General features: G+C 43.9%; 1 protein-coding gene across 1 annotated transcript in view; it reads right to left on the bottom strand.

The window, feature by feature from the left end:
* LOC143959299 (A disintegrin and metalloproteinase with thrombospondin motifs 17-like) overlaps positions 1-15558 on the bottom strand; it is a 435585-nt gene that overhangs the window by 46575 nt on the left and 373452 nt on the right. Inside the window, exons 18-19 of the mRNA XM_077467981.1 lie at positions 8727-8886; positions 3781-3916 (exon numbers count right to left, since the gene is read on the bottom strand). Of these exons, the coding sequence (XP_077324107.1) occupies positions 3781-3916; positions 8727-8886 (296 nt within the window). The remainder of the gene's footprint in view (positions 1-3780; positions 3917-8726; positions 8887-15558) is intronic.

The following is a 15558-nucleotide window of genomic DNA, read 5'->3' as shown; positions in this document are numbered from 1 at the left end:
CAAACTCACTTCAGAAGTTCAGCGAGGATCTCTGAATGATCCAATGTTGTCCTAAATGACTGATGGTGATAAATAGAATCCACCTGTGTGTAATCAAGTCTCTGTATAAATGCACCTGCTCTGTGATAGTCTCAGGGTTCTGTTGAAAGCGCAGAGAGCATCATGAAGACCAAGGAACACACCAGGCAGGTCCGTAATACTGTTGTGGAGAAGTTTAAAGCCGGATTTCGATACAAAAAGATTCCCCAAGCTTTAAACATCCCAAGGAGCACTGTGCAAGCGATCATTTTGAAATGGAAGGAGTATCAGACCACTGCAAATCTACCAAGACCTGGCCGTCCCTCTAAACTTTCAGCTCAGACAAGGAGAAGACTGATCAGAGATGCAGCCAAGAGGCCCATGATCACTCTGGATGAATTGCAGAGAACTACAGCTGAGGTGGGAGAGTCTGTCCATAGGACAACAATCAGTCGTACACTGCACAAATCTGGCCTTTATGGAAGAGTGACAAGAAGAAAGCCATTTCTCAAAGATATCCATAAAAAGTCTCGTCTAAAGTTTGCCACAAGCCACCTGGGAGACACACCAAACATGTGGAAGAAGGTGCTCTGGTCAGATGAAACCAAAATCTAACTTTTTGCCCACAATGCAAAACGATATGTTTGGCGTAAAAGCAACACAGCTCATCACCCTCAACACACCATCCCCACTGTCAAACATGGTGGTGGCAGCATCATGGTTTGGGCCTGCTTTTCTTCAGCAGGGACAGGGAAGATGGTTAAAATTGAGGGGAAGATGGATGCAGCCAAATACAGGACCATTCTGGATGAAAACCTGTTGGAGTCTGCAAAAGACCTGAAACTGGGACGGAGATTTATCTTCCAACAAGACAATGATCCCAAACATACAGCAAAATCTACAAAGGAATGGTTCACAAATAAACGTATCCAGGTGTTAGAATGGCCAAGTCAAAGTCCAGACCTGAATCCAATCGAGAATCTGTGGAAAGAGCTGAAAACTGCTGTTCACAAACGCTCTCCATCCAACCTCACTGAGCTCCAGCTGTTTTGCAAGGAAGAATGGGCAAGAATTTCAGTCTCTCGATGTGCAAAACTGATAGAGACATACCCCAAGCGACTTGCAGCTGTAATCGCAGCAAAAGGTGGCTCTACAAAGTATTAACGCAAGGGGGCCGAATAATTTTGCACGCCCCACTTTTCATTTTTATATTAGTTAAAAAAGTTTCAAAAATCCAATAGATTTCGTTCCACTTCACAATTGTGTCCCACTTGTTGGTGATTCTTCACAAAAAATAAAAATTTTATATCTTTATGTTTGAAGCCTGAAATGTGGCAAAAGGTTGAAAAGTTCAAGGGGGCCGAATACTTTCGCAAGGCACTGTACAATGTATTTCTCTCCTCCATTCACAGAGAGAGAAAACATTGGGCTGGGCTTCACAGTGACTGATCACAGTGGTAGCCAATCAGAGGCTATCGTAGCAATCAATGTGTTCCAAGTTCCGATATTTAGTACAGGGCTCGGGGGGCTCTCAGGTGAGCGCGGTCCCAGCACAAAGGGATATACGCAAATATGCGGAACCCACAGAAAAAAAGCCCAGTTCAGTGGGGCTGCATATTTGTGTGAGGTCGGCGTCAACCACTTGACCTCCCAAAGATTTACCCCCCCTTCATGACTATGGCATTTTTTGCGATACAGCCCTGTGTAATGCTGTACCCAAATAAGATTTATGTTATTTCCCCCCCCCCCCCCACAAATAGAGCTTTCTTTTAGTGGTATTTGTTCACCTCTGCGGTATTTATTTTTTGCGCTATAAACAAAAAAAGACCGAAAAAGTAAAAAAACAAAAAAACAAAAACAAACATTTTTTACTTTCTGCTATAAAACATATCCAATAAAAACATAAAAAAAAAAAAAAAAATCTAATTTCTTCACATATTTAGGCCGATATGTATTCTGCTACTTATTTTTGGTAAAAAAATACCAATAAGAGAATATTGATTGTTTTACACGAACGTTATAGCATCTACAAACTATGGTATCTAGTTATGGATTTATTTATTTTTTTATACTAGCAATGGCGGCCATCAGTGAATTATAGTGCGACTGCGATATTGCGGCAGACAATCAGGCACTGACATTTTGTGGGAACCAGTGACACCAATACAGTGATCAGTGCTAAAAATATGTACCATCACTGTACTAATGACACTTGCCGTGAAAGGGTTAAACTTCTAGGGCGATCAAAGGATTTAAGTGTGTGCGCCTAACCAGTGTTTTTGTGTACTGTATGTGCTGCTTTTACTAGGGGAAGAGATGGATTTTATTCCCTGCTTTGCAGGGGGACAAAATCCTTAATTTCCATCTCTCAGAACAGAGCTCTGTCTTGTTTACATAGGCAGAGCTCCATTCTGTGCCTCTGCCAGACGATTGGCAGGTGTCGGTGGACATCTTTTTGCCCGGCACCTGAAGATTGGCTTCTGCTGTGAGTAATCACAGCAAAATCGGCCCAGCGGCTGCACATGTGCACCCCCTGTAGGCGGAAGTGCAAAATCAGGTATATATACCTGATTCTGCACAGAAGGGCCACCCTGTAGCAGTACAGTGGAACCTTGGTTAACGAGTAACGTGGTTAACGAGCGTTTTGAAAGATGAGTCACTTTTTTTTTTCAATTCTGACTCGGTTTGCGAGTGTTGTCTTGCAAAACGAGCAGAATTCAAGCTAATGGGGTGTGCAGTACCGCATTTGGCCAGAGGTGAGGGGTGCCAGAGACACTCGGAACGGTTCGGAGCCATTCGGAAATACTCAAAAAAATTCAGTTCCCGAGTGTTTCCAAGCCTTTTAAAGTTCAGCCGAGCTGTCCCCGAGTATTTTTGTGGCTCTGTGGCTCTGTGGCTCTCTGGCACCCCCCCCCCCCCCACCTCTGGCTACAAGTCAATGTGGAAAAAATTATCTTCGTTTTCATTGACTTCTATGGGGAAACTCGCTTTGATATGCGAGTGCTTTGGATTACAAGCATTCTCCTGGAACGGATTAGGTTCTACTGTATATCGGCTATATGGGTGGTCCAGAAAAGGTTAATAAAAAAGTCAAGCCCACTTTTCCATTACTTTTGTTAAAAACAAATATACAATGCTGATGAATGTTCAACTGATCCAAGCACAGGGGCAGACTAACAACTCATGGGGCCCCAGGGCAATAGGAAATTATGGGGCCCCCTGGCAATAGAAGATTATGGGGCCCCCAGGCAATAGGACATTATGGGGCCCCCAGGCAATAGGACATTATGGGGCCCCCAGGCAATAGGACATTATGGGGCCCCCAGGCAATAGGACATTATGGGGCCATACACATACAGTATACACACACAGACACAATATACACACACAGAATACACATACACACACTGAATAGGTACTGGAGAGGCAGGACAGCTATAATCTTGGGATTTTTAAAAATACACAGATTTTTACATACTGTCCCTTATTTTATTGAGGCTGGCAACCCTGATGGGGCCCCTTAGTGGCATGAGGCCCTCGGGCAATGCCAGAGTGGCGGAATGGTCAGTCCGCCCCTGTCCAAGCATACATGTTTCTGGGAAGATTTGTCTTTTAAGAAAAGCCTGACCACAATATAGAGGGTGACCACCCAGTCCTCAATATGAACATACTGACAAGCCAGCACCCAATTACAGTTGCTTTAAAGTTTGTAGAACAGAAGAACACAGAAGACAGGCTGTAGTTGTCAAAGACATGACCCACCTGGACTGACACAGATGTGTGTTGCACTTCCGCACCTGCGGGGCAGGCCGCGGTACATGAAGGCACAAGCTCTCGTTCACAATTAGCATAGTCTTGTTTACCAGCTTTGTACAGGACACAATAGTCTTCCGTTCACCTAAAAAAAAAAAAGAAGAAAAAGACGTAAAAAGTGAGTGAATCCACATAAATATTTCCAAAAAAAAATAGGCTGATACCAGCCAACCAGGTTTAAAATAGAACGTGGCTCTGTTTTTGTTTTATTTTGGATAGAATTATATATATAGATATATAGATAGAGAGAGATAGAGAGAGAGAGAGAGAGAGAGAGAGATAGAGAGAGAGAGAGAGATAGAGAGAGAGAGAGAGATAGAGAGAGAGAGAGAGATAGAGAGAGAGAGAGAGATAGAGAGATAGAGAGATAGAGAGAGAGAGAGAGAGAGAGAGAGAGAGATTACAACACCTGTACATTTTTTTTTAAATGTTTGCCCTCTGTGTCCCATTTGGGAGTTTTCATTCACTTCCTGTCCCATTGCCAAAACAAACTCGGAGGAAATCCCTGGTCGTCACCAGAAATTTTCTTTCACTCTCAGCTGTAACCGCCACTGGGTCAAATGGAGAAGCTGAATCTCCCAAATGAGGACAGGGACAGCAATAAAAATTGATGAGGCCGCTAATCATGGCGGTGATTAGGCTGCATCTTATTTGGGTGGTAGTATATTTGGTGTGTGCGCGTCTGGTGACTGGTCTGCCCGGGGAGCACGCGCACTGGGCAAATGGAGGGAGAGTGGCGATTATGGTGGAATTGGCCTGGTTGGCTGCCACCTGGTAGGGATGCATGGGCAGATGCCCAGGCGAGTTGTTGCCAGCCTGTGAGGTCATCAGCTGCTTGCGCCGCGATACTCCGCCAGTAGAGCATTGCCCGACTAGGAGTGTCTAGCGGGCGCAGCGGTATGTTGGTGCCAAACTGTTAAGTCATCGACCGACGGAATCACCACGTGGTACCCCATCAGCCACCAGTCCAATCTGTGATCTAGAAGCCATGTGTGAGTTGCACAGACTTGTCCTCAACTTTAGTACTATGAATTCATACATCTCCAAGATACGCTCCTTCCTAACCAACACCACCACAGAGCTTCTAATCCACTCCCTGGTCTTCTCTCGTCTTGGCTACTGCAACTCCCTCCTCATTGGCTTACCATTAAATAGGTGAATAATTTAGAAATGGTGCGCTTATTCCACATAAATCTCATATAACATGACAAAAACTTTTCGCGTACTCAACCAACAAATTAAATTCAAGATACTAACCATAACTTACTAAGCCATCCACAACTCGGCCCCAAGATACATCACTAACCTGATCCCAAAGCACCAACCAAATCTTTCTCTTCGTTCTTTCCAAGACCTCCTGCTCTCTAGCTCCCTCATCACCTCATCCCATGCTCACCTCCAGGACTTCTCCAGAGCCTCTCCAATCCTCTGTAATTCTCTTCCCAAATCTGTCCAACTATCTCCTACTTTGTCCACTTTCAGACGATCCCTGCAAATCCATCTCTTCAGAGAAGCCTATCTGGTCCTCAACTAACAATTGTACACTTATTTTCTCCATCAGCACATCCCACATAGTTATTACCTCTTGTATCTCTTGACCCTCCCTCCTAGATTGGAAGCTCTAATGAGCAGGGCCCTCTGATTCCTACAGTTTTAAAGTGTATTGTAGTTGGACTGTCTACCCTCAAGTTGTAAATCCATGCGTAAACTGTTGGTGCTGTATAAATCCTGTATAATAATAATTTGCACGTATTGATTGTGAATATATATTTTTTTAACTTAGACTATTCATCTTTGCCTCTAAGAGACCAATCTCCTGACGAAGCAAGTAACGTGAAACATGTCGACCTCATGGGCGATGATAGGCAAAGACAGTTCTGAATAGTATATATCAGTGATGGTGAACCTTGGCACCCCCAGATGTTTTGGAACTACATTTCCCATGATGCTCAACTACACTGCAGAGTGCATGAGCATCATGGGAAATGTAGTTCCAAAACATCTGGGGTGCCAAAGTTTGCCATCACTGGTATATATGGTTTTGTGTAACAAATAGGATTTCTGGATTGTGTATAAACTGTGGTTTTAATATAATCCTGTAATAAACATTTTGTACTTTTTTTTTGTATGTGTCAAGTCCTCTTTGTACCAATAAAATCAGCAAAAATAATGGACAGGGTACACTATGAGCAGCCATAAAAAAAAATTATACATAGGGTCTCTGATCACTTTGTACTCTATTCGAAACGGAAAAAAAAATAAAAAATACTTTAATTATACTTTAAGCTGTTACAGTAAAAAAAAATAAAAAATAAAATAAAAACAGTTTATAAACAAAAAATTTAATGTGCGTACGATTAAACAGAACTCGCTGCATTTTCCTCCATTTTTATAGCATACCCCCTACGAGCCGAATGTAACAAAGGAAGCCAAATAACATGACATTTCATGCAATGTGTTTGGCCGACGAGTGTATATTCGCCCGTAATTGCTTCAGAAATAACTCACCGGGGGATTTTATGGCCGATCATAAAATCTGTTTGAATGTGTTTATGAAGAACTTTCCAAGATAATTCGGCTTTTATAGGAAGTGTTCTAATGAGCACACTGTAGTGCAATTGTGAAAGCACAGTGTCTTCTTGTATCGATTGTACTTTGCATCTGTTACGTTGTAAGCACTTTTATTCTGAAACACATGGGACAAGCATCTGGTGCACAGAACAAGACAGTCCTCATTACCCACATGTGTCTTGGAGGCTTAACAATCTCATCCACATATTGCATGACTTCAGCGATGTACATCATCTTATTAGGCAGAAAAGCATTGACCTGCACCCTCTTATTGTAGGGTGGCGAAGGATAAAGTCTATTTTCTGGGTTGCTAAAGGCAAGACAGGAAATGTCTGCAATGGGGATGCACAGAATACTCATGCATTCCATGCAGGCATAGACAGGACTTTGCGCGGGTGTACGCATACGCCCGTGTGAATAAGGCTTAGCTTTGCAACATGGATCTGATTGGTTTGTGGAGGTAGACCAATCACTGAATGGAGCTAGTCCGTTCAAAGGAACACTGGATGGTGCCAGACCAAAACAGAGAAACACTTTATGGTGCTAGTCCATTCAAATGATCACTGGATGGTGCTAGTCCAATCAAAGGAACACTGGATTGTCCTAGTTCAACACAGGATGGTGCTAGACCAAAGCAACACAGGATGGTGCTAGACCAAAGCAACACTGGATGGTGCTAGACCAAAGCAACACTGGATGGTGCTAGACCAAAGCAACACTGAATGATGCTAGACCAAAGCAACACTGGATGATGCTAGACCAAAGCAACACTGGATGATGCTAGACCAAAGCAACACTGGATGGTGCTAGACCAAAGCAACACTGAATGATGCTAGACCAAAGCAACACTGGATGGTGCTAGACCAAAGCAACACTGGATGGTGCTAGACCAAAGCAACAATGAATGATGCTAGACCAAAGCAACAATGAATGATGCTAGACCAAAGCAACACTGGATGGTGCTAGACCAAAGCAACACTGGATGGTGCTAGACCAAAGCAACACTGGATGGTGCTAGACCAAAGCAACACTGGATGGTGCTAGACCAAAGCAACACTGGATGGTGCTAGACCAAAGCAACACTGAATGATGCTAGACCAAAGCAACACTGGATGATGCTAGACCAAAGCAAAACTGGATGGTGCTAGACCAAAGCAACACTGGATGGTGCTAGACCAAAGCAACATTGGATGGTGCTAGACCAAAGCAACACTGGATGGTGCTAGACCAAAGCAACACTGGATGGTGCTAGACCAAAGCAACACTGGATGGTGCTAGACCAAAGCAACACTGGATGGTGCTAGACCAAAGGAACACTGGATGGTGCTAAACCTTTTGAGCCCCTGAAAGACAGTACAATTACAATACAGTTTAATACAGGCGGAGCTTACAATCTAGAAGGGAGGGTCAAGGGATACAAATATATCAACTGCTGGGGATGGGCTGATGGAGAAAATAGATGTACAATAATACAAATATGATAAAAAAATAATAACATACATAAACGTACAATAATAGTATAATAATATATTATAAGAGATGGAGAAACCATTGGCCTGTGCTTAAGAGAAAACTCCAAGCTCTGTTTCAGTTGGGCTATGTTCAGGAAAATACTTATCTGATTAAAGGGGTTGTAAACCCTCCTGTTCTTTCACGTTAATGCATCCTTTGCATTAAGGTGAAAAAACACCTGTCTGTGACTGCCCCTGCCTCCTCCCCCCCCCCCCCCCCCGTTTTACTTACCTGAGCCCTAGAACATGACCAGACGGGGACACGCGGTCTCCTTCTGCCCAGGGTTCTCGGCTCTTGATTGGATAGATTGATAGCAGTGCAGCCATTGGCTCACGCTGCTGTCAATCAAAATCCAATGGAGCGGCCCCTGGGGGGCGGGGCCGAGTCCTGCATTCAACATCTATGGACGATAAATGCTGGACTCGGGAGCGCGCCCGCAAGGTAACCCTCCGGGAAGAGCTTCTCCTAGTGGGTTATCCGATGTGAAGAGGAGCCGCGAGAGCTGCTGAGGGACCCCAGAAGAGGAGGATTGGGGCCACTATGTGCAAAACGAGCTGCTCAGTGGAGGTATGATATGTTTGTTATTAAAAACAAAACAAAACAAAAAAAAAAAAAACACAAACCCTTGCAATCACTTTAACACTTGCATGTCCATCCCAGCATAAAGTGCCAGCTAAAATCTTTATAACATACAATGAACAGGACTCAGCTGATTTGAGGCTTGGCTCAATTATATATATATATATATATATATATATATATATATATATATATATATATATATATATAAATTGAATCCAGAATGACCTTACCTCCTCCGCACTGTACGCTGCAGCCCTCCCAGCTGCTGTGTGTCCACATGTAGATCGGGTCTGGCTGCTTCTCCACCTCCGTCCTCTGCTCTCCAGTCTGGTTCACTGGAATGGTATATTCATAATGAATTCCATAATTCTGGTCATGGAACAGGAGAACCTAAACAGAAAGAAAAATACGTAAAGACGCATCTGCTGGCCGGCACATTATAACTGCTTAAGGCGGTATTAAACCCAAAACTAAAAAAATTTTTTTTTATATTGAAGCTTTCCAATCTTTAGTTGTGATGGCGGCATTTGTATTCTTTTTTTCCCTTTATATTCACCTGGTGATTCGGCCAGCAAGTCTGTTTTTTTTCTACTTTCGTTACCAGCTCAAGAGCAGGTCCCGCAAAAAGTAGCAGTCAGAGGATTGAGACAAACCTTTCACCGCTGACAGGGGTGCTCACAATGATCAGCTTTTATACATTTATGTGAAGCCTTGTTACTGTAACTGCTTAAAAAGCGTTATCTGGAGTTCAGCGTTAATTAGGCAAGTCCATCCAAATCTGATAAATCTTTAAACACCCCCCCGAGGCTGACAGTTATGCTGACCAAGAGTGCCGCCATTGATCCTTCACCCAGAGTGGATACACCCTGGCTGGCGTGTTCCTGGCTGGATCCCCAGATGAAAATAAAGCCTAAAAAAAACTAAAACTAACGCAGCCACCACAGCGAAGGCTTGGATCTGAACTCCGGTACATCTTATTACATTACACCAGAGCTCACTGAGCTCATCTCAGCTTTACCTAAAACTGGAAGTTACTGATCTTCCGCTCTAACACCAAGGCCAATAACTCAACTTCAGGAGCAAAGAAAATAAAAAAAACTGCACAAAAGTACAAAGAATTCTTTATTTTACTTTACAGCTTAACCCTACGGTCCCTCTAGCATCATGGTTGCTTAATAGTTTTTATTCTAGCCTTGTGACATCGGGTTCTCGTCCAACCAGATCCAACCAGGAACACCATATATGCAATATGTGCGTGATTTCCAATTAGTAGAAGTTCCTCCAGGTGCCTCGGTTACCTTCTACACTCCAATAACATAATAACAGACGATCAGATTTTGGAGTACGACTATGGTAGAGCATTTGATCATAAACTACGGTTTTTCAAGAGCCTGGAGCATCATTCTTAATGGACATCTATGGAATGTACTGAAGCTATAATAATGACTATAGTACATACATATTCCCTATATTGTACGCTATAACTGCACCTCCAGTCCTTGGGTATGAAAGGGTCAACGTACACTCAGGGAAGCATATAGAGCTGTGGCCAAAGGTTTTGAGAATGACACAAATATTCATTTTCACAAAGTCTGCTGCCTCGGTTTTTATGATGGCAGTTTGCATATACTCCAGAAAATTATGAAGGGTGATCAGATGAATTACAATTAATTGCAAAATCCCTCTTTGCCATGAAAATTAAACTTAATCCCTTGAAAAAAACATTTCCACTGCATTGGTGAAGGCTTCAGAGCACCCAAGAAAGTCCAGGAAGCTCCAGGAGCGTCTCCTACAGTTGATTCAGCTACGGGATCGGGGCACCACCAGTGCAGAGCTTGCTCAGGAATGGCAGCAGGCGGGTGTGAGAGTATATAGGCACACACAATGAGAAGACTTTTGGAGGATGGTCTGGTGTCAAGAAAGGCGGTGTTAGGACCTCGGCTTGAACCTGGGACCTCTGGTGTGTCTGGCGGTGACTCTGCTTGCTGAGCCACCTAAAAAGCTGGACAGCTCCTTGGATAGTTCCTTAGACAATTCTTTGAATGATCTTGTCTTGAATCTTGTTTGCTTGAACCTTGAACCCTTTGCTCCTCCCATGAACTTCCTGATTTAAGCCATGTCTCTGCACTTCCTGGTTTCCGGAATATTTTGCCTTCACCAGCCAATATCTTGCTCCTGTCTCTCCTGCTGCCGACTGAATCTTTGCTACCATTCATTAACGACATTTGGCTCATTCCTCCACTATGCTTCTGCTGAATCCCAACCTGCAACCATTTGTTACCCACTTTTGGCTTGTTTCTCGACTACGCTTCTGCTTGATCCCTACCTGCTATATCTGCTACCAGACCCCGGCTTGCTCACCTCCTGGTGGGGCTATCCTGAGGACCGCGACCTGGCACTAACACGCAGAAAAAGCCCATCTCCACCATCAGGAGCTCTGGTGAATACCGGTTAGTGCTTAGACCCCGCACCTCAGGTGAACCCGTGTCATCAGCCAGGGTGACCTGTGTGAATACCTGCTCTGCTGCTATAGCTACTGGCCTCCGACCCTGACCCTGGGATTGGACTGCCGAGGTCTGGGGTAAAGTAATTTTCTCTGATAAATCCCCTTTCTGATTGTTTGGGGCATCCGGAAAAAACCTTGTCCCGAGAAGAAAAAGTGAATGCTACCATCAGTCCTGTAACAGACGAAAAACAAGCTCTGGACTGCCGCACTCTTCAGAAGACCACTTTCTTTTATTGGAAAATCACATCACAGCTCAACAAACACAGCGAACAAGGAAAAAATTGCTGACGTTTCGCACTAGCTGTAGTGCTTATTCATACTACAGCTAGTGCGAAACATCAGCAATTTTTCCTTGTTCGCTGTGTTTGTTGAGCTGGGATGTGATTTTCCAATAAAAGAAAGTGGTCTTCTGAAGAGTGCGGCAGTCCAGAGCTTGTTTTTCATCTGTTGCTAGTGGTAATAGCCAGCACCTGTGGTTTCCCAGCCGAAGAGACAGTTTACAGCCTGCATGTGCGCTCCTGGAGCGGTGAGACCATTCATGTGTGGGGTTTCTTCTCAGCCAAGGGAGTGGGGCTCACTCACAATTCTGCCTAAGAACACAACCATGAATAAAGAATGGTACAAAAACCTCCTCCGAGAGCAACTTCTCCCCACCATCCAAGAACAGTTTGGTGAGGAACAATGCCTTCTCCAGCATGATGAAGCACCTTGCCATAAGGCAAAAGTGATAACCAAGTGGCTTGGGAAACAAAACATCGAAATTCTGAGTCCATGGGCAGGAAACTCCCCAGACCTTAATCCCAATGAGAACTTGTGGTTAATCCTCAAGAGACGAGTGAACTAAAAGAAAACCTCAATTTCTGACAAACGCCAAACATTGATTATGCAAGAATGGGCGGCCAGTCAGGATGTGGCCAGGAAGTTGATGACAGCATGCCAGGGTGAATTGCAGAGGTCTTGCTAAAAAAAAGGGTCAACATTGCAAATATTGACTCTTTGCATAAACTTCATGGCATTGTCAATAAAAGCCTTTGACACTTATGAAATGCTTGTAATTATACTTCAGTATACCATAGTAACATCTGACAAAAAGATCTAAAACACTGAGGCTGCAGACTGGGGGGGTTCGAATTTCCTCGAAAACACCTGTTTTATGCAGTGCAAACTGGTAAATGCAATACCACTTACGTATCCTATAACCTTTATTCCCATTTACTTTAGAAGTCAATACATTTGGCTTAAAATGCAACTTGAAGCAACATAGTCAAATGCAAGGTAAAATGTTTCATGCCTATAATTGTTGACTGATCCCAGAATGGGAAACCCACCTCTGAACCAACATCTCTTCACCATCCCTTTGGAAATTTTTGTTGAAGGTCAAGGCACCAGCGTAGTGGGAATTTGAACAGATTGGCGATTCAGCAAAGTGATTGGAACTAATAGCACTGAAATTTGAGGCATTAGAAGAAATTGCTACACTTAGCCACTTGACCTCCGGAAGATGTACCCCCCTTCATGTCCAGGCCATTGTTTTGCAATACTGCACTGCGTTACTTTAATTGAAAATTGCGTGGTCATGCAATGCTGTATTCAAATAAGATTTATGCCATTTTTCCCCACAAATAGAGCTTTCTTTTGGTGGCATTTGATAACCACTGCATATTTTTTTTTTTAGTGCTATAAACAAAAATTGACCAGAAACAAAAGTATTTTTTACTTTTTTCTATAAAAACTATCCAAAAAAAAAATAAAAAAATATCGAATTTCTTACTAAATTTAGGCCAATATGTATTTCGCTACATATTTTTGGTAAAAAAAAAAAATCCCAATACGTGTAGAATGACTGGTTTGAGCCAAAGTTATAGCGTCTACAAACTATGACATATATACTGGATTATTTTTTTTATACAAGTGGCGATCAGCGACTTACAGCGAGACTGCGATATTGCAGTGGACAATTGGGCACTAACTGACAATTTTGACACTTTGCAGGAACCAGTGACATTAATACAGTTATCCATGACTAAGCTCCGGGGGTGGCGGAGGGAAATGCGTTGGAGGCATATAGCCTGATGTGAGTCCAGGCTGAGGTTGACACTTCATTCATTGCAGTAGGACACCACAGATGTGCAACTTCCAGGGGTTACGCTCACAGGCCCCCCCTCACACTACGCTCTCAGCCCCTCTTCACACCTGTACGCTCGCAGCCCCCCCTCACGCTTGTGCGCTCGCAGACCCCCTCACGCTTGTGCGCTCGCAGCCCCCCTCACGCTTGTGCGATCGTAGCCCCCCTCGCGTTTCTGCGATCGTAGCCCCCCTCGCGTTTGTACGCTCGCAGCCCCCCTCGCGATTGTACGCTCGCAGCCCCCCTCACGCTTGTGCGCTCGCAGCCCCCCTCACGCTTGTGCGCTCGCAGCCCCCCTCACGCTTGTGCGCTCGCAGCCCCCCTCACGCTTGTGCGCTCGCAGCCCCCCTCACGCGTGTGCGCTCGCAGCCCCCCTCACGCGTGTGCGCTCGCAGCCCCCCTCACGCTTGTGCGCTCGCAGCCCCTCCTCACGATTGTGCGCTCACAGCCCCCCTCGCGATTGTGCGCTCACAGCCCCCCTCGCGATTGAGCGCTCGCAGCCCCCCTTGCGCTTGTGCGCTCGCAGCCCACCCTCATGCTTGTGCGCATAGGATGCATTAAGGTGAAAAAACACGAGGGTTTACAACCCCTTTAAGGATAGCCCTATAGCAGATATACATATGTGATGTACTGCATATATATGTGATTCTGCACTTACACCTGGGGTGCGCATGCGCATGCCCATGCTACCGGCAGCCGCTTCTGCTATGATTACTCAGAGCAGAAGCCAGTCTGTGGGTGCTGGGCAATGGATGTCCACTGGCACCCGCCGATCATTGGGCAGACACAGGACGGAGCTCCGCTTCTGCCGTTCTTCCAAAGCAGGGAATGAAATCCATCACTTCCCTTAGTAAAAGCAGCACATACAGTACATTAAAACACTGGTTAGGCACACATTTAACCCTTTGATCTCTGAACCCCTTCCCAGCCAGTGCCATTATTACAGTTATAGTGCATATTTTTAGCACTGATCACTGTATTAGTGTCACTGGACCCCACAAAATCTCAGCGTCAAAACGTCCGTCGCAATATAGCTGTCCTGTTACAAGTCGCTGATTGTCGCCATTACATTACAAAAATAAAATAAAAAATCCAGTATATATCCCATAGTTTGTAAATGCTATAACTTTTGCGCAAACAAATCAATATACGCTTACTGGTTGCTTTTTTATTTTATATTTTTTTTAACCAAAAATATGTAGCAGAATACATCTTGGCCCTTTTCCATTTTTTTTTTTATTGGTAGGTTTAATAGCAGAAAAATAAAAAATATTGTTTCTCTTTCAAAATTATCTGTCTTTTTTTGTTTATACGACAAAAAATAAAACACACGGTGATCAAATACCACCAAAAGAAAGCTCTATTTATGGGGGGGGGATTACAAATTTTATTTGGGTACAGTGTTGCACAACCGCACAATTTTCAATTAAAATAACAGTGCCGTATCGCGAAATATGGCCTGGTTATGAAGGGGGATAAATCTTCTGGAGGTCAAGTGGTTATGGCTAATAAGATCCCATTAATGTAATGTCAACATCGAATTCAGGGCCGGTTGAAACAATGTTTACATGGGCATATTTTAGTCTTTCATTAGACAAATGTACTAAATTTGGATCGCAGCAGGCTGCCTTCAAAGACCCTGACCGCGCCATAAACACATCTACTGGCAGATGTTGGCATAATGCCACCTCCCCTTTGTGTTTTATTTTTATCAGCTTGCCACATATTACAATAAACGGAAAGCAGATGATGAAAATATAATTTGCGAACAAGTCTGACCTCTTATATAACAATCACTATAAAATCAGACAAGTCCAACCGCTTTCAGTTCAAAATCAATCACGCAGATTAAACATATCTATTATTTCTAGCACATGGTTTTCCTATTTATTAGCTTATTTCAAATCGAACAAGTATGACAAGTGTTTTTCTGGTGCATTTGGCCGAACGACTCTTCTGTAGAAGGCAATTGAGTGCCGGCAAATCAGCCAATCTGAAAACAGTAAAGAGGAAAGGAGTTTTGTCAACTGCACCATGGAAATTTTTGTGATAGAGAGAGAGATTGAGGACACAAAGCGGTGGCCCGTCCATACGGGGTGTAGAGGCGCCGCCCCCCCAATCCATGCACCCTGCCCCTAATCTACATGCAGGGCGCCGGACGCATGGATTCCAATGAGGATTTTTTTTTTTTTTTGAAACGTGATTAGAGCCTGAGGTTTCTATTGGCTTGAAAAAAGGGTGGGCTCGAGGCGCAGAGCACTGCACCCCGGGCCCACCCAGTTACATAGTAGGTGAGGTTGAAAAAAGATCATCAAGTCCAGTCTGTGTGTGTGTGATTATATGTCAGTATTACATTGTATATCCCTGTATGTTGCGGTCGTTCAGGTGCTTATCTAATAGTTTCTTGAAACTATCGATGCTCCCCACTGAG

The sequence above is a fragment of the Lithobates pipiens genome, unplaced genomic scaffold (assembly GCF_037356315.1).
Source record: "Lithobates pipiens isolate NorthernLeopardFrog02 unplaced genomic scaffold, aLitPip1_a1.2 Scaffold_7, whole genome shotgun sequence".
Taxonomy (NCBI): domain Eukaryota; kingdom Metazoa; phylum Chordata; class Amphibia; order Anura; family Ranidae; genus Lithobates; species Lithobates pipiens.
Note: the sequence above shows the minus strand (reverse complement) of the source record. Positions and strands in the feature narration are given on the sequence as shown.